Below are 25,000 nucleotides of genomic sequence, written 5' to 3' on the forward strand. Positions count from 1 at the left end.
CATTCCTAATGATCTGGGGAACAGGTTTTGGGGAAGTGTTAAAGTTGGAGCTCCACAGTCTCTGCATTTGCAGTCAGATGTAGATGCAGTCATTGTATCTGGCGTGCAGTGGGTGTAGGCAGTTGAATAAGGTGTTGAATGAGGAATCAGAACTCTGCTCTCTACAACGCTGGAAATGAGTTGCTGCCTGGGATGACCACAGAGTGAAAATTTTGAGGCAAACCAATACCCTTGAGTGTTTGGTTTCTATGTTTGCCATAACTCCCCTTTCCCAGTTTTGACATCTGAAGCATTTCAGAATCACTTGATGGAACACCACACATGCCTCTCTTTTCCCCACAGAAAGCACCACAGGTCTTATAGTCTGTAGACTTTGTTTCCTTTCCTCTTGAGAGACTCCCACTGCAGACTCTGAACATTTGCCTCACTAACTGCCTTATCCACACCTTCTGGGTCCACAGCTATCATCTCACCCTTGACTCCATGGAAGGGACTCAGAGGCAGCAGGGTTCTAACATGCCACTGACTGGTCTGAACAGGAAGGTGGCCATGCGCTCAGGACTTCTGCCTGGAACCTGAGTGGCCTTTGGCGTCCAGTCTTTTCCTTTGCTTCCTGGGACATGTTGTTTCCACTCGTGAGCACTAGGTGACAGACTCAGACAGTGTTCCTATCTTGTGTCTGACTCCTTGGTACTGGGGAGGTGGATGAGGTACACCCTAGCCTGACACCAGGACCCATGGTCTGCATCTACCAGAGTTACAATGGCAGAGTAACCTGTCAGCAACAGGTTTATCTCTCACAGTCCCAGATGCTCTAAGTTCTGGGTTGGGCTACTGCCAGCCCACTTGAAGTTTGGCAAGGGCCTGCTTCTGGATTTGTAGGGTAGATTTGTGGTCCCACACATTTGTGTTGTATGTGTGTTCACATGACTGCATAGATGTGGAAACTATTGGGGATGGAGGAGGAGAGCGAGCTGGTCTCTTATTTTCCTTGAAATTTCTGGTTAGGCTAGGATGCCTAGTTGGCCTCAAGCCACAGGGATTCTACCCCTTACCTCACACCCCATCTCCATCTCCCTAGTGCTGATATTATAACCACACACTTTCACATGGGAGCAGTCAGAGGTGTGCCGGGCATGTTAACCTTCCAGTGGGTTAGCGTGCTCCTCAGAAATGCTGAGGGCTGCTAGTTTGTCGTGCTTACTGTGGGTTAGTCTTTGATTCTGTATTGTGGTGCTGGGGTGATCCTCATGTGGTAGAGACACTTTTGGTGACGTCATGGCCCGGTTACCAAATAAGTAGATGAGCTATGATGCACCTCCTCCTGTTTCTATAACTGTTCTGGTGAGGACCGGAGATAATACTGACTAGACAGGGTCTGAGAACACAGCATCACTTGTGGGTACTCAGGGCGTGGTTGGCACACCAAGCAGGAGCTGTCCCCAGCAAGAAATGAAGCCCTGACCTATCTGCCCACATGGGCACTGGTTATCTTTTGGGTGACAGCTAAATGCTCTTGAAGACAGTTCCCATCCCTCGCTCACAGTTCAGAGGGATCAGAGGGGATGGGAATGGTCCCCCTGGACTAGTACTTGGGGCTGTAGACTGGGGTGATACTTAGGGAAGGTCTCACTGAGGAAGGAATACTACTGTAAGAAGAACTTTCAAGGGATGAGAGTTTGGGCAACATGATGCTTCAGGAACTAGAAGGATTTCCATAGGTAGCCTGAAGAGAGTCGTGTGGGGATCAGAAAGGGATGCTGCCAGGGTGTTGATCCAGGCAGCCCAAGGGGCTTTGGGACTGTAGCAAGAGTCTGAATCATGTCAAAAGGAAGGGGAGAAGGACTCATTCCAGAAGGAGCCCAGAGGGCAGAGGTGCAGGGACAGTGTGAATGGCAACAGATGTTGGAATGATGTGGCCGAGGCAGAAGGACGGATGGTGCAGAGTTCTGTAAATAGTTATGATCCCCACGAGGCAAAAACAGGTCTGGGAAGACAACTCATCAAAGGATGAGGGAAGGGTGCTGTCTGCCCCAGACCTCACAGGCTGACATTGGATTTGACGTCACAGAGTTCTTCCTCAGTGGTGTGGCGCTGTTGGTATGGGGGCTTGGGCAGAGCCATAACCTACTCTCTTCCCTGGGGATGGAATCTGACTTGGTGCCTCTGTGAGGAGTATAGCCTTCCATCTTCCTCAACGCCTTGGCCCCCCCGTGTGGAGGGTGACGCTTTGTAACTTATTGCCCCACCCCAGGACAAGCTGCGCTCTTCCAAGGCCCCGGCATGAAGAACAACGAGCCGGCTCTCAGAGGACAGCTTGCCACGCCCACAGGGTCCCCTCATCTCACCACTGTCCACCGGCCACTGCCCCCCAGCCGCGTGATAGAGGAGCTGCACAGGGCACTGGCTACGAAGCACCGTCAGGACAGGTGAGATCCTGCACACTTGTGCTCCCCGAGGGGACCCTTCCAATCTGTGAAGTCAGTCACCCAGAGCCTGGCCTGGGTTTCTTGATCCACTGGAACCATCTTCATTTTCTTAGGACAGAGGCTGTGCACATGGGAACCCAACCAGCAGACTCCCTGCATGATCTCTCAGGGGGTGGGGTCTTCCCAGGAGTTGGGAGGGGGCTATTCTTAGTTTATGATTCTGAAATCCCTGCAGATCTAATAATGAGAACGCAAGGTACCTCGGGCCCACAGCTTCCTTGATTTGGGCAGCTTACAGCTGTCGTGAAGGAAGGGGTGCTTGCTGAGGAGAGGCAGCACTTGAACACATGCCAGTGTGGTGGCCTACTGGAGGAACACAATGTCTTCCTAAGATCTCTGGAGCCCTTAGTCTGGATGGTTGAAGTATACATGTTGGCTGGACCTAGCGTATGTTCTCTGCCTTTGGCAGGGCACAGCGCAGAGCCAAGTACTATAGGCTCAGAGTCCAGGGTTCCCTTCAAAGCTCTCAACACAAGGTACCCAGCACCAAGCTGAGAAATCACTCGGGGCCACCCCTGGAGAGTCCACCAGGTCCTACATCGATTCCCGTGACTTTCCAGAAAAGTGGGCACATGCAACAGGGACCATCTTTCCCATCTCTAGTTTTCAAGGGCGGGAATGCAGAGGGTCTCCAAAGAAGCGGATGGATGTGCGTCTGTCCAGGACGTCCAGCATGGAGCGGGGCAAGGAGAGAGACGAGGCGTGGAGCTTTGACGGGGCCTCGGAGAACAAGTGGACGGCTACCAAAGACTCCGAGGAGAACAAGGAGAATCTGATGCTGAGCTCCGAGCTCAAGGATGACTTGCTTCTGTATCAGGACGAGGAGGCGCTCAATGACTCCATCATCTCCGGTGAGGAGTGGCTTGGGGAGGGGTATCAGCCTGTGTGTGAGGTCTCCCAGAGCCACTTGGACACTGGAGCTTTTCTGCTAACCACTGGCTAGGAAGGGGCAAAGGAGAGGGCCAGCACTCGAGACGGTGGTGCTTCCCCTAGAAAGTGAGCCCTTCCCTGAGGGTCTTTGCCAGGCCCAGCAAAGACTCCAGAGGTACTGGGTGAACTTGTATCTGGAAGGCTGGGTGTTTGTTCCACTGGATTTTGGCAGTACACCAAGTGGACCTGTGAGTGATCGTGACATGACACCCCAAGCATGACCTGGCCAAAGGCATGGTGGTAGTGAGCACATGGCCACGGTTTTATGTTCTGACTTTAAACTAGATGAAATAGGGAGGGAAGATGAAAGCCAAGTAATTGATGGATCTCCGATAGCCATCAATAGCCACATCAGAAGTGACGTGAATGGACAGACGTGTGGACTTGTGTAAGACAGGGTTCTCTCAGGGTCTCGGAGTCCAGGTCTGTGTTCTCCAGGTCGGAGAGACTCCTGCCTTAAGGACTATGCTCAGGGACAGAGAGGACAGGACTCCAGCCCCTGCCCCCTCCCACTGATGTTGAGGAAGCAGGAATCCCAAACCCTATTCCTGCGGATTACTGCCATCATGTAGAGAAGGTAGGATGTTCCCAGGTTCCTTGGTCTGAAGCCCTTCTCTTTAGACATGGTTGCCAGCTTCACACTTTCCCTTCTGCAGCACCTTGGTTGTGGCTAGACAGTGAATGGCAGCCTTGTTGCCCCTCAGCACAGGGCTTGACTGCGTGAGCTTCAGAACATGTACACGTAAACCACTGAGCACGCCACAGGAAGTCCTCACCTGAAGAAAGTGGGCGTCTTCTACAGGGCATGGTTAGCTCATGCTCAGGTGGGATCCTGATTTGTAGCCACAGAGGCAAAGCCCCCACAGGGACAGGCACCTGTGCATTTTGTTGCCTGGGAACCTCAGACCCAGCCCAGGTTGGCCCTCAGAACACTTGATTTGAAAGGTCAGAGACAGCAGGACCTTCTGAGAATCTTCCAGTAATGAATGGCAAGTTCCACATGAAGCCATTTCAGTATGTGTTTAGATCAGTGGTTCTTGACCTTCCTAATGCCGCAGCCCTTTAACACAGTTCCTCAGGTTGCAGTGACCCACAACCATAAAGTCATTTCATTGCTACTTCATCACTATGATTTTGCTACTAGTATGAATCATAAGGTAAATAAATATCTGACGTGCAGGGCCCACGGGTTGAGAACCCACTGCTCTGGAAGGACTTGTATGTGTTTATTTTTTCTCTTGTCTTCAACCGTGCCTAGAGCCCACGTGGGTTTATCTGTCAGGTCCCTGTGCCTGGCCCAGGGAGGCGTAGATGAGGGCAGGGTCATGGACCTGAGGGCTCTTCAGGAAGATGAGTGACAGAGCAAACTTTTCTGGAACTTTCCCAGCTCCCTCTATTGTTTATCCCTGCATGCAGACCCCATCCACCCCAGTTATTCATGCCCACACACTGCAGGGCCAGCCCAGAGAGGGGGTGGCCCAGCCACATCCCAGCTATGATGAGGCAGGCCTCTCACGTCACCCAGGCTGCCATAGCTTGGCTACTCTAACAGAGTGTTATGGACTTGCCTAGAAATCCAAGATCTGATGTCTGGAGTCCCAGGTTCTGTGTCTTGTGGCAGCCTCCGATGGTAGAAAGAGAGGCAGTTGCCTGTGTGTCCTATAAAGTCATTAATCTCACTGTGAAGTTCATAAGTTACCACTTCCTAAAGGCAACGTAGCTACTATCCCAGGGAGGCTACAAAGACTCAGGCTTCACAATAGGAATTTAGGGATGGAGGTGTTTGTTGTGGCTTGAAGTTCTCAGCAGAGGACACAGGTTCCCGATGTGCAGTTCTGAGCTCCCACATAGATTCCCCCCCTGGGCTCATAGCTCTGAGAGGCTTTCTTCAGGGTTCAGCCGCCACGTATCGACACATCCTTTCCTGGCGTTGTGACCTTGGTCAGGCTTGCTCCACCTCTCTGGTTGAACTGGGCATGGCTTGCCTAAAGAGCTCATTTAAAAGCTCATATTCTCTGCTCCAGGGGCTTTGCTTATGGGGTCTACCCTGGGGTTCTCTCACATGCCCAAAGAAGAGCTGTTGAACAAAAAGGCTTCTGTGTCTGCCCGTAATGAACGTTTGAGGCCATAAATGTATTCTCCGTGGGTCATCCATGCCCTGTAGGGTGCTGAGAATCAGCCATTAGCCACACCCACCAGATGCCAGCAGTATCCCTTAGCTCACTTGCCTTCAAACATGGTCCAGTGTTCCCAGCACCTGCTCTCCATCAAGCTGGGCTATGCTTGATGGCTGTGTTCACAGGGAGCTGTCTGTAATGGGGCATTGGATTGCGCTGGGTGATGATCAATAGAAGTCATTCAGTCAGTGATACTCCACCTGGATAGTAGACCTCGGAGGGAGTGGCAGGATGTGTGAGCACTGAGGTATGAGCATCCCCTAGGAACCCCGAAGAGACAAGAGCCTTGTGAATCCACTTTTGTTTGCCTTTTAAACTAAAACCATCTACATACCCAGACCCACAGCATATTATAAAGGCAGGACACAGGAAAAAAAAACCGCCGAGTGTCGATCATTGTGGTCAGCGTAACTGGATTTGGGATCACTAAGAAGACACCCCTGGGTAGCCTGGGAGGGCGTTTCAGGGAGGCTTAACTCTTCAGAGGTGGGAGAAGATCCAGGCAGGATGGTGAGAACCATCCTGCGGGCTGAGAGCCCAGAGGATGAAGAGCGTAGAGGGAGAAGCAGGCTGTGTGCGAGCCCTCACCGCCCTCTGCTTCCTGACAGTGGACACATGTGATCCGCGGCTGCGTGGTTGTTCCCACCACATCTCCCCTCACGGTGGCGGATTGTCCTCTGAGGCCTCGAGCGGAGAGAAAGCCTTATGTTGTTTTCTGACAGCAACAAGAAAATTAAATAATACAGAGAAGACAACGTCATGTTTTTAACTTGATGTGATTAAGTCCTGCCAGCTGTAGTTCTGTAACCTAAAAGCCTACTGTAGAGGTCACTGGGGCAAAGAGAGCCATGACTAGAGATGGACGCTTAGGAAAATTAGGCATAGACAGTAGGCAGTACAGCCAACACTATACAGAGCATGCTGCTCGTGGGCTCCACGTGTGGCCCTCCCCTGGCTGCCTAGTCCTCTGTGGACATGGAGAAAGTGTGTGTCATTTGAGTCTGGTTTTGTGTTCATGGAGGACGGTGTAAAGAACTCATCACCAAGTGGGGCTCTGGGCTGGGAAATCTATGCTTTGTGACCAGCAGGGGGCGCTGTTTCTCGTGTTTCTCTCTCTCTCTCTCTCTCTCTCTCTCTCTCTCTCTCTCTCTCCCACTCCCCTCCCTCCCCTCCCTCCCTCCCTGCCTAGTGGGCATTTTGGGTGAAGATGAGGAAAGGCAAGTCTGTGTTTGTCCTCTCTGGACACCAAGCAGCAGATGTCAGAGTGGGACTCGGTGTCCAGCGACAGTCACAGACAGTACCGCCTTAATGTTTTTCATTTTGGAGCTGGTACTTGGTGCTTCTTACCTCTTTCCTTGCTCAGAGTTCCTGTGTGATCTTGTGATCTACTGCGTCTATGGATGACATCCTGAGGTGGCAGATTCTATTTTGTCCCTTCTTTTTGAAGCAGAGGGAAGAGAACTAGCTGGTTCATTGAATCTAGTCTTTGTCTTGGCAGTTCAAAGTAGGCTTGTAGGCATCTGGGAGGTGGCCTGCTTGGTGCTGGTGGCTGTAATCCCTGCCTGCGGGTGGCCCTGAGTGTGGGGTAGGATTTCCTGAGAGAGAGAGAGAGCTGTCTGGAGGTGAGATGCGAACAGCAAAGGCTGTACTGCAACCCAACCCCTGTGTCCTTACACTGCATGACCACATTTAATATACCTAGGTATACCCTCCCTGGAGGAACTAAGTTGACTGCCTCAGGGCCTGGCTGTGTCCCCCGGCTAAAGAGTGCTTTGAGATTTATCATCAGATGCTCAAGGGGTACTGTGAAGATGTGCTGTAGGTGTGGGTAGCATACGCCCTTGGGTGACTGGCGGCAGGGGTGGGGTGGGGGTGGGGGGATGTCCTCAAGGATGTGAGCATTGTGCGAAGGCTATAAAGTGCTTGAAGACCTTCAGAGATAATGTCTGATTTCCCCAGGGAAGAAGTTCAGTCAGTCCTTTGACCTTAGCCCTTCTGAGCTCCCAGCCCTGTGGGCTGCTTTTGAGTTTCAAGTTTCCTCCCTGCCCCAAAACACACACACACACACACACACACACACACACACACACACACACAGACACACACACTCACACACACACACACACACACACACACGCACACGCACATGCACATGCGCGCGCGCACACACACACACACACACACACAGAGCTTGATGAGCAGTGTTTGATGATAGACCCATGGATCTGCATGTCCACATGCGTTCACATGTGTATGTATGTCTGTGTATGTATGTCTGTGGGCAGTGTGAATAAATACCCTGTCACCTCTGCTTCTTTGGAGAAACCGACTAATGTAGCAGTCAGTCCTAAACTCCAGCCACAGTTTAGAATCAAAGTCTTCATGCATTTGTTTGGCTTTGTATGTGTGGGATATGCATGGGAGTGTCTGGTATTCTAGTCTTATTACTTTTTGAGACAGGTCTCTCTGAACCTAGAGCTAGGCTGACAGCCAGACAGCCAGCCCCAGCGGTATTTTCTCTCTGCCCCCTTACTGCACAGGCATATGTGTAAGCAAGTCATGCTTTTTACACAGTCCCTAAGCTTCACCTTACCCACTGAGTCGCTTCTCAAGGCCTAACCTCTTAACTTTGTTTTTTTAGTGACAAATGACAACTGCAAAGACCCTGCATCGGCACCCTGTGCTGTTCTTACGCATGTTCATATTTGATCATCTCGGAATGATCAAGCCAGGCCAGCCATCATAACAGGAAGTGCTGGCATTTAAAAAAATCTCCTTTCACCATTCTGCAACACTGTGGAATTTTATTGTAGCTGCGTGCACAGCACACATCACTAAAGCGCTTTACCCAAGATCACCTGAAGGTTTACTCTGCCATCGTCATTTCTTGTCCCACCCCCACGTCACCATACTCCAGCCTCGGATAACCACAACTCACCCCCAAACCTCCATCTGTGTGACAACTTAAAACATCACTGAAAACACTTGGCGCTTGCCTCTTGGTGCTGGCGGGACTTGTGCGACATAATGCCCTCCACGGTTCACCAATATGGTACCCAGTGAAGAAAATTTGCTTTGCTAGCAAAATAGTATTCTACTGTGCGTTTATCCCATGATGCCTTTATCCATTCATTCCCAGATTGATCTTCTGCCTCATATTTAGTAAACTCAGCTGCCATAAACACAGGCGAGCAGAAAGCTCTCTGGCAGCTGAGTTTTAAATATTTTTTTTAATTTTTATTTATGTGTCTGTGTATATATGGCATGTATGAGGCCAGAGGAAGGTGTCGGATCCCCTTGAGCTGGAGTTACAGGCTATTGTGAACTGGGACTTGGTCATGTGGAAGAGCACCAAGCGGTCTTAACTGCCAAGCTGTCCAACCCCTGCTACACTGATTTTCGTTCCTTTGCATTCACCCTCAACAATGACACGGCTGAGTGTGTGATAGCTAAACATGCATCCCCGAGAAGCCTCAGGCTGCCTGCGCTGCTCTGACCCCCACATAAGCAAAGCATCTTTTTCCTGACCAACCCTCACTCCCATCTGCCTTTGTCCTAGCAGTCACTTCTGGCAGGTGAGGGTTGGCATCCCCTGTGATGGGACTCGGGTCCCTCGTGTGTGGTGGTGATGGTTGACTGTCCGTCATTATGGAGGTCTGTCTGTCTGTTGTGAGTGCACGCGTGTGTGCCTCTGCAGGCTGGATGTTGGTGTCTCCCTCACTTGTTCCTCACCTCTCTTGAGATGACGCCCTTTCACAGGCCTAGCGCTCAGCAGTCCGCCAGACTGGCTGAGCTGCAGCCTCTCAGATCCGTGCTGTGCTCTCCGGTGCTGGGGCTGCAGGAGCACGAGGCCACACCTTGCTTTTTCTGCGTGTGCTGGGGACCTGAACTCAATGCCTCAGGCTTGTATGACCGAGGGTTTCCTACTGAGCCACGTCCTTAGCCCTCATGTGTCCATTTTCAGTTTGTCCTTTCCTGCATTTTAAAGGTAGAGTCTTTGTCTTCTTGCTACTGGTGTGAATTTCTTCTGCAGGTTGGGTATTGACCTCATGTCTCATGGAGGGCTTACACACATGGTAGTCTCCTCAGGGGTGTGGTCTCATTACTCTGCCCGTTGTAGAAGTGTAAAGATTCGATGCTATCCCACTGATTATTGTTTGTTTGTTTTAAACTTAGATCTTTGGTTTTTTACAGGAAATCTTCCCCCACAATGCTGTGGAGCATTTCCCTAGTGTTTTCTTGTTATAATTCTGCAGTTTCAGGTATGTGATGTGATGGTGTGTGATGTGATACCTCAGATCGGACATCCGTTTTCCCTGGCTACCGTTTGTCACAGATAATGTCCTTTCTTCCATTGTGTGGTCTTGGCACCTTTACAGGGAGTCAGCTGACCTCGCAAGGGTCTATACCTGGGCTCTCTCTTCTCGCATCGATACCATTCTATTGTAATGGCTTTATAAGAGAATCTGAAGCCTGCTGTCGTGAAAGCAGCCGTGGGTAACAGGGGGGTAGGAGGTTGTCAGGGCTTATGCCTTTGCCATAAACTCAGTCCATTGTGGTCTCTATGAAGCTGACACGTCTTTATTGAGCTGTGTGTGCCTCGAACAGATGTCCATGTGGGGCTTTCTGACAGTTAATAGGTAGTTATTGAGTTTTCTTTGCGGCTAATAGGTTTATGCGGTGTAATGGTTAATCTTTGTTGTCAACTTGAGTGGATTTAGAATCACTTAAAGGACATCCTCACAGACACGCCCAGATGTTGTTTCCAGGGAGGTTTAGCTGACAAGGAAGGACCCGTCCTAAACACGGGCTGGCTATGGAGAATAAATACACAGGGAAGGGAAAGAGGGAGCAGAGGACCCTGCTCAGCAGGCACCCACCTCTTCTGTTCCCCAAGGCACAGTGTGAGCAGCCACCTAAGGCTCATGCTGCATTCACAGTCCCTTTGCCATGTCTTCCCTGCTGTGGTGACTGTCGCCCCACCAAACTGTAAGCCAAAATAAATCCTCCTCCCTCAGGCTACTTCTTTTAATGACTTATTTACTTGTTATTATGCATAACATTTGTCTATAAGTAAGTTCACCAATAAGTGCAGTGCTGGGGGTGGGGTGGGGCGGTGAAGCAGGCCCCAGCTTCCATGGAACTGAGTTGACAGGTGGTTGTGAGCCACCACATGGGTGCTAGAAATGAACTGACTCTTCTGAGAGAGCAGCCAGTGCTCTCAACCCCTGAGCCATCTCTCCAACCCCATGACATGTTCTCACTGATGAGAACACGCTTGTATGACGAAGTCTTTATGCTGTTAACATAGTTTACACATACCACACACCTGATGGGGGCTTGTGGAGCTCTTGTTGCTGCTAAGAGGCTCACAGAGACTCCCCTGTGCAGCTGACAGGTATGGCAAGGAGATGCCGCGAGGCCCAAGCCTCCTATCCCCGAGCCACGACTCCTTTTCACCGGAGAAGTTTTTATATAACCCTGGGTATCTAGAACTACAAAATAGGTATACAAACAGCATGCTCACTGATTAAGAGTCACAAATAAGTTTAATTAAAGCGGTTCTGTGGTGCACATATCGCCATCTTACTGTTTATTAAGAGTGAAGCACAGTTGCACACCGGTGAGATGGCTGCCGTTCGCAGGAACTACTAAGTCTCGGCTGCGTGTTTGACTCTGCAGGTCCCAGGCACTCTTCAGTGTCTGTCTGAGCTGACCGGTGTTTTCATTTTACAATCATCGAAGCCAAGAGTGCTGTTTTGCTTAAATATTGAGTTCGAAAAATAGCAGATGTGTTTAGGGACGTATCAGAAATTGTTGGAAATTCTGCCTTAATCCCAAGCCAAAATTCATTAAACATCCTTGTTTATTTTAAATTAAACTCAAATCAACAACTCAAACAGCATTTTTGGTGTTGTTGTTTCGAGACAGGCAGCTCAGAACCTCCATTTCAGGGGCTCTGCCACCCCTTCTGACCTCCCAGGGCATGGCATGCGCATGGTACACAGCATGCTCAGGTATATACACAAACACATATCATTTCTAAATTCCCACTTATTTGGGCATCATTGTCAGAGTTAAACATCCAGGCCCTGCACTTCCACCAAAGTGGTACCCATGCCAACCTGGACCATAATTTCCTCTAGATCTGAGGTGCAGGCTGGGAAGGAGGCCACTTTTCTCATGTCTACTGTCAGTTTAAAACATTTGCAGCATCCAGTGCACAGGCATATTGCGTGTGAAGCAGAGCTCATGCTTCTCTGAGGCAGAAGGTGGCCAACCCTGCTCTCAGATGGCCGCTGCCCAGAGCAGTTGTCCATTGGCACCCATCTCCTTCAACTTGTTAGCTGGGGAGGAACAGAGTCCTGGCCTCCTTTCAGCTTTAATTCCAGTGGCTGGAGCAAGCCCTCTCGTCGGCTAGGGGTGGCCTGGCTGTAGCTCCATGCAGAGATAAATCACTCCCTGTCTTGCTCTCTAGGGACCCCTGATCTTCCTGGTGACAGAGAGACTGGGGCCCATCTGATGGCATGTCTTCTTTTATGGGAGAACAGTTGATAAGTCCACCCCGCTTCGGTTTAAAAGGAACCACCTCCAATTCCATCTCTCAAGTACAGCTGCCTCCCCAACGGATTTTCCAGAGTCCAGTTCTTACCTACCATAGAGGAGTGGGATACCTTTAATATCCAGATTCAGGTGCACATGCAAGAGTTTTCCTCCTGCAGATGAGATCGTGTGAGACCAGTCCCCTACCTTCCTTTCCATATCCACGACAACACAGACCTAGCAGGGAGAGCCTTCCCTCCGTGCCAGCCTTAGCTGATCAACATTTCCCTCCTCTTTCTAGAGAGATGCTGCCAGCCATGTTGGCTAAGGTGCCTGTTTAGCCATGATGGCAGCTGGGGTTGTTGGGGGTGTTAGGTGCAGTTGGGAGCAGATCTAGGAAGGATGGGCAGGTCTAGACACACCCTTTCTCGGCCAATTTATCTGCACATTTTCTATGTGTCCGGCCCAGTTTTGGGCCCTGAGGATCAAGTGACGAAGGCAGATAGGGTTCCTTTCTCTCTTGGAGCCCATAGCTTAGGAATGCTACAGACAACACACAGGGCAGCAAACAGGGCATGTGTTGTGGTGGGTGTCACGAGCCTGAGAGCAATGACGCATTCCACATAGCATGGTAGCCTCCCCATTAGGGGTGACGTAGGAGCTGAGGTATTTCGAGAAGGAGCCAGCCATGCAGGGGGAATTATGAGCATGGGGAACAATTGGTACAAAGACCAGACAGGCCTGGACATACTCCAGGAAGTGAGAGGAAGTTTCTGTAGCAGAGTAGGCAAGGGAGAAGGTATGGGGATGGGATGCCAACCCAGGTACAGACTGTGTGTGTGCTCTGGAGCGCCTGGGAGAGGAATCACAGATGATCCCAGGCAATGGCTGAACCTTTGAAAGGAGCACAAAATCATTCCAAATCATGGTTTGCTAGTCTGTCAGAACTACATTCAAGGATGTCTTCAATCACTTTTCTTATAGCTTCAGTGAGATGTGCTTAGCCACATAAGATATGGACAGTATCTGTGCATCATTAGTTGAGACAACATGGCTTCCCACCACTTCCTGTAACCCCTTGTAACACAGCACAACAAGGTAAAATAAGACAAACCCTCATATCAAGTCTGGGTGAAGCAGCTAAGTAGGAGGAAAAGGGTCCCAAGAGCCGGCAAAAGACACACACACACACACACACACACACACACACCCTGCTCACACTTTAAGAGTCTCACAAAACCAAAGCTAGCAACCATTGCACATATACAGAGGACCTACAACAATCTCATGCTGGCTCTGTGATTGCTGCTTCAATCTCTGTGAGCCCCTGTGAGCCTTGCTTGTACAAAAACCAATGTCTGGTCTCATTCGAGGCCCACACCAGGAGAGGCAGCCCATGCCCTGGTACTGCCTGGATGATCAGAAAATAGAGGCTTGAGACCTAGCATAGGAAGTTTTTCCTATCAATAAAATTATTCCTAGTGATATTCTGCTATTCTCATAGGTCAGTGCCTAACCTAATTGTCATTAGAGAGGCATTGCTGCAGCAGCTGATGGGAACAGAACACTGGGTGAAGAGAAAGCCCAAAGTAAAGATCTCCATCAGGTCCTTCCCCTTGGAGCTTGGGGAAATTCTGGAAAAGATGGGGGAGGGGGAAAGAATTATAGGAGCCAGAGAGGTTAAGGACACCAGGAGAACATGCCTCAGAGAACCAACTAAGTTACTTATATTAAGTATATACAGCCTGAGCTGGTTATGGTTGCTCAAGTGAGTTTTGGTAATTTGTATTGCTTCAGAAATTATGTTTTTAGCTACTTTTCCATTACTCTGAGAAAACACTGGGACCGAAAGCAACTTAGGGAGGAAAAGATTTGTTGTGTCTTACAGACTAGAATCCATCATCCAGGAAAGCCAAGGCAGGAACGAGGAGGCAGAAACTGAAGCAGACGCTGTGGATGAACACTGCTTACTGGCTTGCTCCTCATGGCTTGCTCAGCCTGCCTTCTTATATAGCATCTGGGACCACCAGCCCAGTAGTGGCACTACCCACATTGAGCTTGGCCCTCCCAAGTCTATCATCCATTAGTGCTCTGTAGGCTTGGCTACAAGCCGGTCCTAAAGAGGGGCATTGTCTCCATTCATACTTCTTCCAAGATGACCCTGAGAAGCTGACATAAAAACTATCACTAGTTCATGTCATCTCAATCACCGGTCTATTAGCATGCAGTCACTGGAGATGGCTTCTCCTGTCTCTTTAAGATCTGCAGACTCAGGTGATGTGTACACCTCTTGCGTTCCTGATGCTGGCAGCTTTCTCTCGGGTTACCCTCCTCCTATTGGATCGCTGAGTCTTGCCAACCTTCTCATCGATGAACTTTTCATTTTAGCGAGTTTTCACTCTGAACTTCAGCATTGCTTTATGCCCATCCCCATGTTTGCTTCATTCCTTTTCTAGGTTATTGAGATAAGCTCGATGGCCTATTGTTTGAGCTATTTCCTCTTTTTTTTAATAAGGGTGCTCAAAGCTCCATGCATCCCTGCTGTATCATTTTGAGATATTCCATTTGTTTCAAAATCCTCTGTGTTTCTGTTGTGAGTTCTTGGAACTTTGGGTTTCCCGGAAGTTAAATACATATTTTTAATTTAGTCTGGTTATTTTTGAAGAAATCTTTTTTTGTTATTGATTTCCAATTTTGTTTCACCCTAGTTTGAGAACATATGCTATATGAATTAAGGTCTTTGAAACCCATCGATTTGTTTCATGGCCCAGAACAGGCTCTCCACTGGTACAGAGGGCTCATGTACTTGGAGGAGGGCATGATCTCTGAAGGTGTTCTGGGCATGAAATCTGTGTCAATATAGTGGCACTGGTGGATGTGTTCAAGTCTGCCCTATTGCCTAAGTTTCTGTCTAACTTCTGTGAATGATGTAGGAAAGACTTCTGAGATCCGTGGCCACAGTTGTGCCCTACACATTTTTCTTGGGCATTAATTTACATGTTCAGAAGCTCTGAAGCAGGTTCACTGTATTTAGACTCCTCATGACTTCTGTGTGGAGTGATTTCTCTGTGACAATGGAGTGAGGATCCTTTCTGTATCTTATAAGCACATTTGCTCTGAGGTTCTTCGTGTCTGTAAATGGGCCTTCTTCGACTTTCTTTGCGTGGCTTGAGAATGGGGGAACCCTTCCCTCTCCTTTCTTAGTGTGGCAGCATGGACTTAGTAGGTATTCTTTTTATTTTGTGTGTTCAGAATATTTATGTAATATGATTGGGTTTTCACATTTAAATTTACTTGTGGGTAATTGGGATTTTAAAACTATTTTGTGTATAGGTGTTTGCATATGGGTGTATTTATGTGTGTCACGTGCATAAAAAAGCCCCAGGGAGTCAGATGATGGCATCAGATCTCCTAGGACCAAGTTAAGAGGGTTGTAAGCCGCCATGTGGCTGCTGTGAATCAAAACCAGGTCTGCTGCAGAGACAGCCAGTGTTTTTAATACTGAGCCATCTCTCAAGTCTTGTTTGTTTTTGAGATAGGGACTCGTGTAGTCCAGGTCGATCCAAAACTAACTCCATAGCTAAGGATGACCCTGAGCTCCTGATTCACTTGCTTCCTTGCTCCCAACTGTCTAGGGCTGGGATAGGAGGTGGTGGCCACCATGCCTGACTCTTACATAGTGCTGCGTGTTGAAGTGCGGGCTTCACACTTGCTGAGCAGGCAGTCTGCCCACTGAGCCACTCCAAAAGCCTGATTATGCTGCCTTCTGTCTGGGGCAGTCACCTTACAGTAGTTGTGTCTCTTTGTCTCCCCACTGCTATTATTGATCAGCTCAGTTTTCCTGGTCTGGAGAGGAGGGCTCAGCAGATAAAAGCACACAATGCTCTTTCAGAGGAACCAAGTTCAGTTCCCAGCAACGGTTGGGAAGCTCACAACTGCCTGCTAACTCCAGCTCCAGGGGAGCCAATGTCTTCCTCTGTGGCCCTCAAAGGCCTTCAAAGAGGCCTATACTCAGACATACAAATACACATAATTAAAAAATAAAGTATTTTTAAAGCTAGATTTCCTTTAAGAGAATTGCATACAAATATGTCTGTACAATGCAGGCACCATCCCCGTGCCTCCTCTTTCCTTGTTCAAATTTCAGGTTTCTTTCTGAAGTCGGTCCTTTCCCTACTGCCTAGTGGATTGCTTTTGCCATCTCCCACAGCCATTGATTCTTGCTGCTTTCTAACTTCTGCAAAAGTGGCTGCCTTCGTCCTGAGAGGCAGTTTTAGCATGTGTTGAGTGTGAGTTGCCTGAGTTGTCTTCCAGTGAGTATCATCACACTGTGTTGCTTCTGGGCGGCTCTGGGTCCTTTCATTGTGCCCCAGTGTGCCTCTCTGTCTGTGGAGGCCACTGAGGTGTCCTCTCTGTCAGCCACAGTGACAACAGGCTCTACACGAGCTCCTTTGTGCTGCTGGAGCTAGGCCGAGTCCTTCCCGCATCTCTGTAGGTGTGGGGAGTTTCGGTTGGCTGACACACATCGCGAATCTATTTCTCGGTTGTCGGATGCTCTTCCAGTCCTATAAATATCTGTGGAGGTTTATTCTGGGAAGCAGCTCGGTTACTTGGAAACGGGCTCACGCATCCCAGTCTGGTTTCTACAATTTCTTAGACAGAAGTGGGACTAAGCTCCGATCACGGCTTGTTCCAAAGACCAGAACCATCTGTGAGCCCATCCCAGTGTCTGGACAATCACAGCATGTTCCAGCCTGGCTAATGGTCATCCCAGCGTTGGGCATCCCAGTGTTCTTAGGCCCCAGGCAGGGTCTCTCTGGCCCTCTTTCCTAGCAGATGCCAGCTCAAGGCATAAGGAACTGTGCATACCTTGGGGTTCTTGATTCTCACTCTGTTTCCAGTTGTTTGTCCCACAAATTCCAGCTGTGGGCCCCTTGTGCTTCTCTGCCTCATTATCTCAACTTCAACTCAGTTTCTGAGGCTCTTTTAGATTCCTGCAACCCAGCATCCATCCTAAGGCATCGGCTGGACTCCTAAGGTGTCCCTCCCTCAATGCTCCTCTCTCTAGCTTTCTCTCCATTTCTGCTCATTTCCAGCATCTGGAAATCATTCATAGTTTGACTCCTGCTTTGCTTGGGGTAAAAAGAGGGTCCAGTCCATGCACACCGGGCAGAAGTAGATATGCTCACGGTCTCACTTCTTCTTCCTCTTCTTTCTTGGCAACATCATATGTAGCCCAGGCCGGTCTTGATTCACAATGCAGCTCAGGCTAGATTTGAACTCCTGTTGTGTTCTTGCTTTTGTTTTAGATGTGGAGGCAACGTCCCTGTAGGGTTCGTCTGGCATATTCTGTGCGGTATGACCTTGTACATGTTGTTCGGGTTCAAATGTAGCAGAACAAGCAAGCAAAGCCCCTGACACTGCCGAACTCACTGGACCCATTTCTCTCCACTGAGTCAATTTGCTTCTTCAGGCTCTTTAAGCGAGTGAGCACACAGGATGCTCTGCAGGGAGGTTGCACAGCAGAGCCCACCTGCAGCACTGGAGGTCACCACAGCCGTTCTTGTCCCATCTCTTTCTGTCCCTGGTGTTGCCTTTAGGTACCAGGAGTGAGGCAGGTACATGACAAAACAGTACACTCTGACTCATGGGTGTCAGGCTGAGGAGCGTGGGTGCTGGGGCAGCCCTGGGTTTCCCTCCAGCCTGTCACTCATTTCTCTGTGGTCTGGCAGGGTGCCAGCAGCTCACTTCTGTACCAACCAAGGTGGATATAACCTTTTCTACACTCGGGTACAAGTGCGGGGACAGGGATAGGAGCTGATTTCTTAGGCTTGCATGTTAGGAAATCGGGTCTGCTAGAGATAATGAGCCCTTGGCAGTTAGTGCATAGCATCCAGAAGCACAGGGAGATATATATATTCAGGAGTGGAACAGACAGACAAGGAAGTGTGTGTGTGGAAGGACAGACATGCCGGAGCCAGGAGAACACAGGGCTGGTTCTGTGGCCTGGGAGGACAGAACAGGTAACAGTTGAGGCTATCTCTGCCTCCGTGATGTCTGGGTGGTGGAGGCAGAGATTGCCCATCACTATCTTCCCTCCTCTGGGGTGAATCATGGAGGATAATGAGACTGAGATTTGGGGAGCATGCTGAGCCTCAGGCGGGGTGCATCATGCATGGAAAGTGGAAGGCCAGGTGCAGCCCCATGCTGAGGTCTGCCCTGTGCTGAGGTGCTCCCTGTGCTGCAGTCCTCCCTGTGCTGCGGTCCTCCCTGTGCTGAGGTCCTCCCTGTGCTGTGGTCCTCCCTGTGCTGCAGCCCTCCCTGTGCTGCAGTCCTCCCTGTGCTGCGATCCTCCCTGTGCTGCGGTCCTCCCTGTGCTGTGGTCCTCCCTGTGCTTCAGTCCTCCCTGTGCTGCGGTCCTCCCTGTGCTGCGGTCTTCCCTGTGCTGCAGTCCTCCCTGTGCTGAGGTCCTCCCTGTGCTGAGGTCCTCCCTGTGCTGAGGTCCTCCCTGTGCTGAGGTCCTCCCTGTGCTGCAGTCCTCCCTGTGCTACAGTCAGCCGCTAGCTGGGCCACTCCAGTACACGAGGAAGAAGCCAGCATCCCATGGTCTGTCCCAGCATTCAGACTTTCTGCCTTTGTTTCTTGAATAGCTGCTTCTATACTGTTGAATCTTTATATTAATTCCTTAAAAAGTGGTTCTGGAAGTGTGTGAATGAAATCAGGTTTCCTTGTTTTATGGAAGAGAAACTTTCCCCAGCATCTTTATCAATAAAACTCAGACACATTTGCCCTGGGACCTTTATTGACTTTACACAGGAAGCTGTATTGATGTCAGAACAAGCCCCCAGTTGAGAAAACCGCATGAGTGAGTGAGAGCATTCCTGCTCTGCTTTCACCCATCATTTATGATATTATGAATATGTGTAAAATTTGTCCTGTGTTCATGTATCTACATTATAATGTAGAACTCTTTTTTTCTTGGTGATGTCATTAATGTTTCATGTCTCAGTGACACATTGTCTCCGTTAGGGTCTCTATTGTTACAATGAAACACCATGACCAAAAAAGCAATTTGGGGAGAAAGGGTTTGTTTAGCTTATTACTTCCAAGTTGGGCACTGTTCATCATGGAAAGAAGTCAAGACAGGAACTCAAGCAGGGCAGGAACCTGGAGGCAGGAGCTGATGCAGAAGCTATGGAGGGTGCTGCTTACTGGCTTGCTTGGCTGCTTTAGAACTTGGAACTACCAGCCAAGCTGAGGCCCCACCCACAATGGGCTGGGCCCTCCCCCATCAACCACAACTTGAGAAAATGCCCTACAGGCTTGCCTACAGCCAGATCTTGTGGAGGCATTTTCTCAACTGAGGTTCCCTTCTCTCTGATGATTGTAGCTTGTGTCAAGTTGACAGAAAACTATCTGATACACATGTGCCCTGACATTTTGAATAGATACAGAGGAAAACATCTGGAAAATGATTTAACAGGGGTCCAGCCACAGCTGCCTCCTTCCTATCTCCCATTGTACACCTAGGGTGCATTTAATTTCATACATTTATAAATAAGACTGAGAGAAGCCTCCTTTCATCTTCATGTCTCTGGGATATCAAGTCTACGCTGCCTGTCACTGCAAAGTTGAAGCAGAGGCAGGAATCAGATCTGTAAGCTATAATTCATTCAGAGAGTTGGGTGACAGAGTGTTTAACATTGCAGAAGTCTGCCTCCCGCTCCCACCATCAGCTAGAAAACTGAACAGCAGCAGCTATGGCTGTCAGTCGGTCATCCTTGCCATCTGTACCCCTGGTCAGTTTCTCCTCCCATTGCATCTTACCCTTATTCTCCTTATTGTCCTCTCACAATCCTGGGGCCTGGGAGCCTCAGATTCTTCCTGAAGCACCATCTCGGTAAGAGGTCAGCTCACAGCAGTGTGTATGAGAGTCCTGCCTACAGCACAGGCGACAGGAGCTGTTCTATAGAGCATGAAAGAGGCCTGTCTGTCCTTTGTTGCTTGTCTGATTCTTTGGGGCAAGGGTTGTAGGTTTCCAGATCAAAGACGAGGAAAAAGTAAGGATGGTCCTGAGTCCTTGGAGCTGTGTGGACAGGAAGTCTCATCTTGACTTTCATCTTCACCTTCTGCTCCCTAGTAGACTCTCTGCTCTCCAGACCCGCGTTCCTCAGGACCAATCCTGTCAAGAGAAATCTTTACTCTAGACACCCCTCCTTTGGAACCTTCCCTTCATTGTTATTGCCCCCCCCCCGAGTGCTAAGTAGCAGACCCTGGTAGCCTCCAGACTCAACCTTAGTGAAGACAGATCTGAAGTTCTTGCTGTGGCCCTACTGTGTGTCCTGTGGCAGTTCTGGAGACTTGGAATACACCGATGAGACTTAATTCACAAAGATCTCATGCAGGGAAACTTTCCACTCCTAACTAGAGGTACCAGTGAGAGGCTTTCTATGTTAAGAGTGAGTTTAATCAAGTTTGTAATGATGGCTCTGAGGCACTCACAGTGTCTTCCAGACTCATCTGTGAGAATGTCACACAGTCAGTGGACCCTTCTGGTTCAGCATGCCATAGTTCCCAGAGAATGGCTGCCTTTCCCTCACCAGGGGACAGCACCAACATCCACACAGAATTCCTCCCAAGATCCTTGAAATACCCCCAGTTCTCTAAGTCACCACATCGCTCAGAAAACACCAACTGCAACTGCTATGTGTATGGTTTCTTCAGACTATGAGCCAACAAATCCAGGGTGCCATCATTTGCAAAGCCAGTGAGGCAGACTCAGCACCTGAGCCACTTACAGTAACCTTTTCTTTCTCTCTAAGGCACATGATGAATGACTCCTATTAGACATTCAGACCTCAGCGGACTTGTGTTTTATCTCCCAAACTCCTCTCAAGGGATCACATTCTGTGTATTGGCCTGTTTTGTGTTTCTGCTGCACAGTGGGGGCAGGCCCTGTCTTGGGGGCTGATTTTCTTCCCTTTCATATTTCTCAAGTGATGTGATGTCCAAAGGCTGAGATGCAACTGAGCCAGGCAGACCCTGAACCAACCTGGTCCTGCGTTCACTTGCAACATCCTTGCATGACTGACTCTGGTGTCCACATGTCCCTCGGGGGAGAGTGACTGCCATTGAACTAGTCTCCAAGTGGTTCACAGCTGCCAGTCAAGGGAAGTAAGACAGGGTGCCAGATCCTGTTGGAGACCCTGACCCAACAGTGTCTTATCGATTGGAGAGATGTCGTGTATAAGCAATGCTGGCAGGGCAGAGGGTAGGCAGGTAGCATCTGGGGTGGCATGCTGGATGTACTGAAAGCACATGTATGTGGTTAGAAGGTGGAAGGCACTGGGGAGAAGTCATTGCTACCTGGGGCTGGAGTCACAGCCACCACAGCTAGAGTCACTCTGCAATTAGTGAAGATGGCTTTGAAAGAGGATGTGGGCCACGGTCACCCAGGTGTCTAGTTCCTGGACACCTGGGATGTATGATACCCACTGTGGAGTATGTGACTGGCACCCTGCCCACTGAGCCTCTGGAAACCGTTCCGTGTAGCATGTGTGGGTTATTTCAGCTCTGAGGCCCCGCATCTAACCCCTGACCCCATCCACAGAGGGCTACGTGGAGCCAGTTCTCTAAGACCTGTTTTTCATCCCGGTGGGCCTCACAGGAACTTTGCCGAGGAAATGCAAGAAGGAGTTGCTGGCCGTGAAGCTGCGGAACCGGCCGAGCAAGCAGGAGCTGGAGGACCGGAACATCTTCCCCAGGAGGACCGATGAGGAGAGACAGGAGATCCGACAGCAGATAGAGATGAAGCTGTCCAAGTAAGTGAGCAGGTGGAGACTGATGCGGAGGCTCATCCTAGCCTCCGGGATCCGCCTCCTCCAGTGTCATACAGGGCTCACAGGTAGATGGGGGACCTGTGGCAGGTCACCCAGCCCTTGGCGTAGCATGGGAACACATACCTCTCTCTCTCGGGGCTATCTAGGTGCCTGTGGCTCAGCAGCAACCCTAACTCCTGCCTGTCAAGTTCCCCGGGACAACCAAAACGTTCTCCAGGTATCACCAAAATACCCCCTGGTGAACCAGTGGTGTGCACGAGTCAAGGGAGACATGTGAAGAAGGGAGGGTCACGGAAGAGAGGGTCTGGACCCAATTGCTGAGGACATATTTTTGCTGTGATAGGGCTGGCTACAGACAGCCCCTCATAAAGCCCATCCAGTTATCTCCCTCTAAGTATATGGGTCCAACTTTGTTAGATCACCTGAGTCCTTTGGGAGAAGCTGTGCTTACATGAATGTGTACATACAGTGTCACACTTTGTGTGGTAGAGTGTGCACCACATGCTATGGGCTACAGGGTGAGAGACTCACTGGCATTCTTCTGCACTCAGTCATAGTGGCACCAGGCTCTCCTCCTGCCTCCAAGTCTGGCTGTGGCCTACGGGAACAAGCGGTGGATTCCTGTACTCTCTGGGCTCCACCAGGTGATGGTTACTCAGTACCCAGTCTGTGCCATGGGTCAGGCCAGAGGGAAACTGCTCCATAATGGTGGAGCTACAAGGAGCAGGGCTATAGTGCATATTCAGAATGTAGGACTGCCTGGGGTGGGTCCTAGCGTGTGGGGTTGTGGGTCACTGGCAGAGGGCAGGGCTGCAGGGCACCTGCAGGAGTGGGGCTTCAGAGGGCCAGGCTATGGGTCACCTGCAAGCACAGGGTGGGCCTGAAAGCTGCAGAGAGAGCTACTTGGTTTATGAATGTCTAAGAGGTACAGGAGACAAAGGCTGTAGGACCAGGATTCCCCTTTGCTCACAGAACTGGCAACTAATTTTAGACTCTAGGATGTAATACATCAGCTTCTCGGTTTTTTGTCACTACATCTGAAAATGGAAAAGGATCCCAGAATTAGACAGGGAGAGCAGGAGGCGGTGAGTCTACCCGGAGATCAGAGGTGGCTTCTGGTGTCTCTGTGTCTTCCTCGTGGGAATAGTCTAATTGGCCCTCTGCCTGTGTGCCTTCTTAGGACCATCCACATTCTATTGCTGAATAATTCAGCCTCCGGTTGCCATGGCAACACATCATCTACAGTATTCCCGAGAGTGTTTGGGGTTTCCATAGCGTTTTCTTTTGCTATTTCCAAATCTCAATTTTTTCTTTCTTCTGTGTGTTCCATGGCTTCCACCCATGACAATACCCTGTATGCCTGGTCTGGGCCTCCACAATGAGGCCGGGGTCCCCTCTGCAGGGGTAAAGCTATGTGTTACTGCCTGTCCCTCCCTTCAGGGTCACTGAGCTTGCTCTCCAAATACAGGTGTGTGAGTGGACACAGTCCTGGTCTCACAGTCCTGGGGCTGTGTCCTGGGCATAGCCTGCAAAGGCCTATGTGCCCCCTTGTGTCCACAGCCCCCCTAAGAACATTAAATACAAAGACACCATTGACAGGGTTTCATACTGTAGGATGGATCATCTTGTACTCCGGATCCTCCCGCTTCTGTCTCTTCAGCTGGAGTCACAGTGTGTGCCCCTGGGGCTGCTGGTTATCACCAAGTACTGAGGAGATACCACGAGCTGTTTATCTGCTCCCCTCTAAGTAGTCCTTGCTACTACATGGAGACTGAGAGGCACACTTGCCTCTGGCTTATTGTGCTTTAGGGAGAGGGTGAGATGTCTTACTGGGGTGCTGTGGGAGGGAAAGTGGGCGTAGGAATCAGTCAGGGAGTCAGCCAGCCTTCTGGGAAGTGTTCTCTCTCAGACAGTGCCTCCTGCCGAGAATTCTATATAATTTATATATATATAATATCTTACTTATTGCTTGGGGCTGTCTTCTGTGGTTTTGTTTTGTTTTGTTTTAATTTCGTGTGTGGTGTGCTCAAAGCCTGGGCCAAAACACTATACTTGGTGCAGAGATGTCGACACCCATGGTGGGGGACAGGGCGCAGTTAGAATGTAAAGTTTCTCCTCTACATCGCCTAGAGATGTGGAGGTCTCTTAGAGTGGGAATATCCAGGAATGAGCTTGGCCTCAGAAAGGTAGGTTTAGATAGCAATTGTCCATCGCAGTTGTGGCCAGGGGGTCTCCCTCACTTTGTGAAGAGGATATAGTGAGGCTGGTTGCTTTTTAAAAAGATTCCAGGTCACTTAAAGGAACAAAGTCACATTCCTGGCAGGAGGAACTGGCTGGGAACGGCTACTATCATGGACAGGCATCCTCACGAGCTGTTTGTCACAGGCACAGGCATAGAAGCCACCAGCAGGCCTCCTGAAGAGTGCGTAACATGATTGAATAAACAGGCCACAGGTGCTATTAACACAAGTTCCTTTAGAGGCCCTCTGTGGAGCAGATGACAGCCTTGCCCCTAGACCAGTTGTTTGATGGTTTGCCTGGACCAAGACTCTGGACAGACATCTCTGGAGTGATGGGTTGCACAGCCTCTTGTCTGGGCTCCCTGGAGGAGGCCTTTGTTCTGGGGCTGAGTGAGAAGCTGATTAAAGCTCAATAGCATCCTTCAGGGGTTGGCACTTAGCAAATTAGCACAGCGGTTAAGTGATTCCCCAGCTTCTCTCTGTACATTGTGTTCTGCTGGATCCAGAACAGACCGCTGCCACTGGGCCACAGAGAACACAGGGTCTCAAGAAAAACAGCACCAGGTGCACTTGTACCGCCGAACAGAACAGCCACCTCTCCTGCTTGCTCACCTTGAACTCTGCATTTGAACAGGGGGCAGGTTGTGTGATGCTCCCAAGGGTGGGGTGGAAACTGGGCACTGCTACCTCACTGATGATGTGTGACTGCTGAGGCTGCAGAGGAGGCTGGGCACGATGCAAGCTCTTGGGTTTTTGGATGCTGGGCTTTGGAAATACATCAT

General features: G+C 49.9%; 1 protein-coding gene across 5 annotated transcripts in view; it reads left to right on the plus strand.

Annotated features, from left to right (window-relative positions):
- Window positions 1–25,000, plus strand: part of Phactr3 (phosphatase and actin regulator 3) — a 223,669-nt gene that overhangs the window by 168,502 nt on the left and 30,167 nt on the right. For all 5 annotated transcript variants that reach the window (XM_021192158.2, XM_021192159.2, XM_021192157.1 and 2 more), the window contains exons 6-8: window positions 2,255–2,429; window positions 3,093–3,340; window positions 21,807–21,960. In XM_021192158.2, the coding sequence (XP_021047817.1) occupies window positions 2,255–2,429; window positions 3,093–3,340; window positions 21,807–21,960 (577 nt within the window). The remainder of the gene's footprint in view (window positions 1–2,254; window positions 2,430–3,092; window positions 3,341–21,806; window positions 21,961–25,000) is intronic.

Source organism: Mus pahari, chromosome 3 (genome assembly GCF_900095145.1).
Source record: "Mus pahari chromosome 3, PAHARI_EIJ_v1.1, whole genome shotgun sequence".
Lineage (NCBI taxonomy): Eukaryota > Metazoa > Chordata > Mammalia > Rodentia > Muridae > Mus > Mus pahari.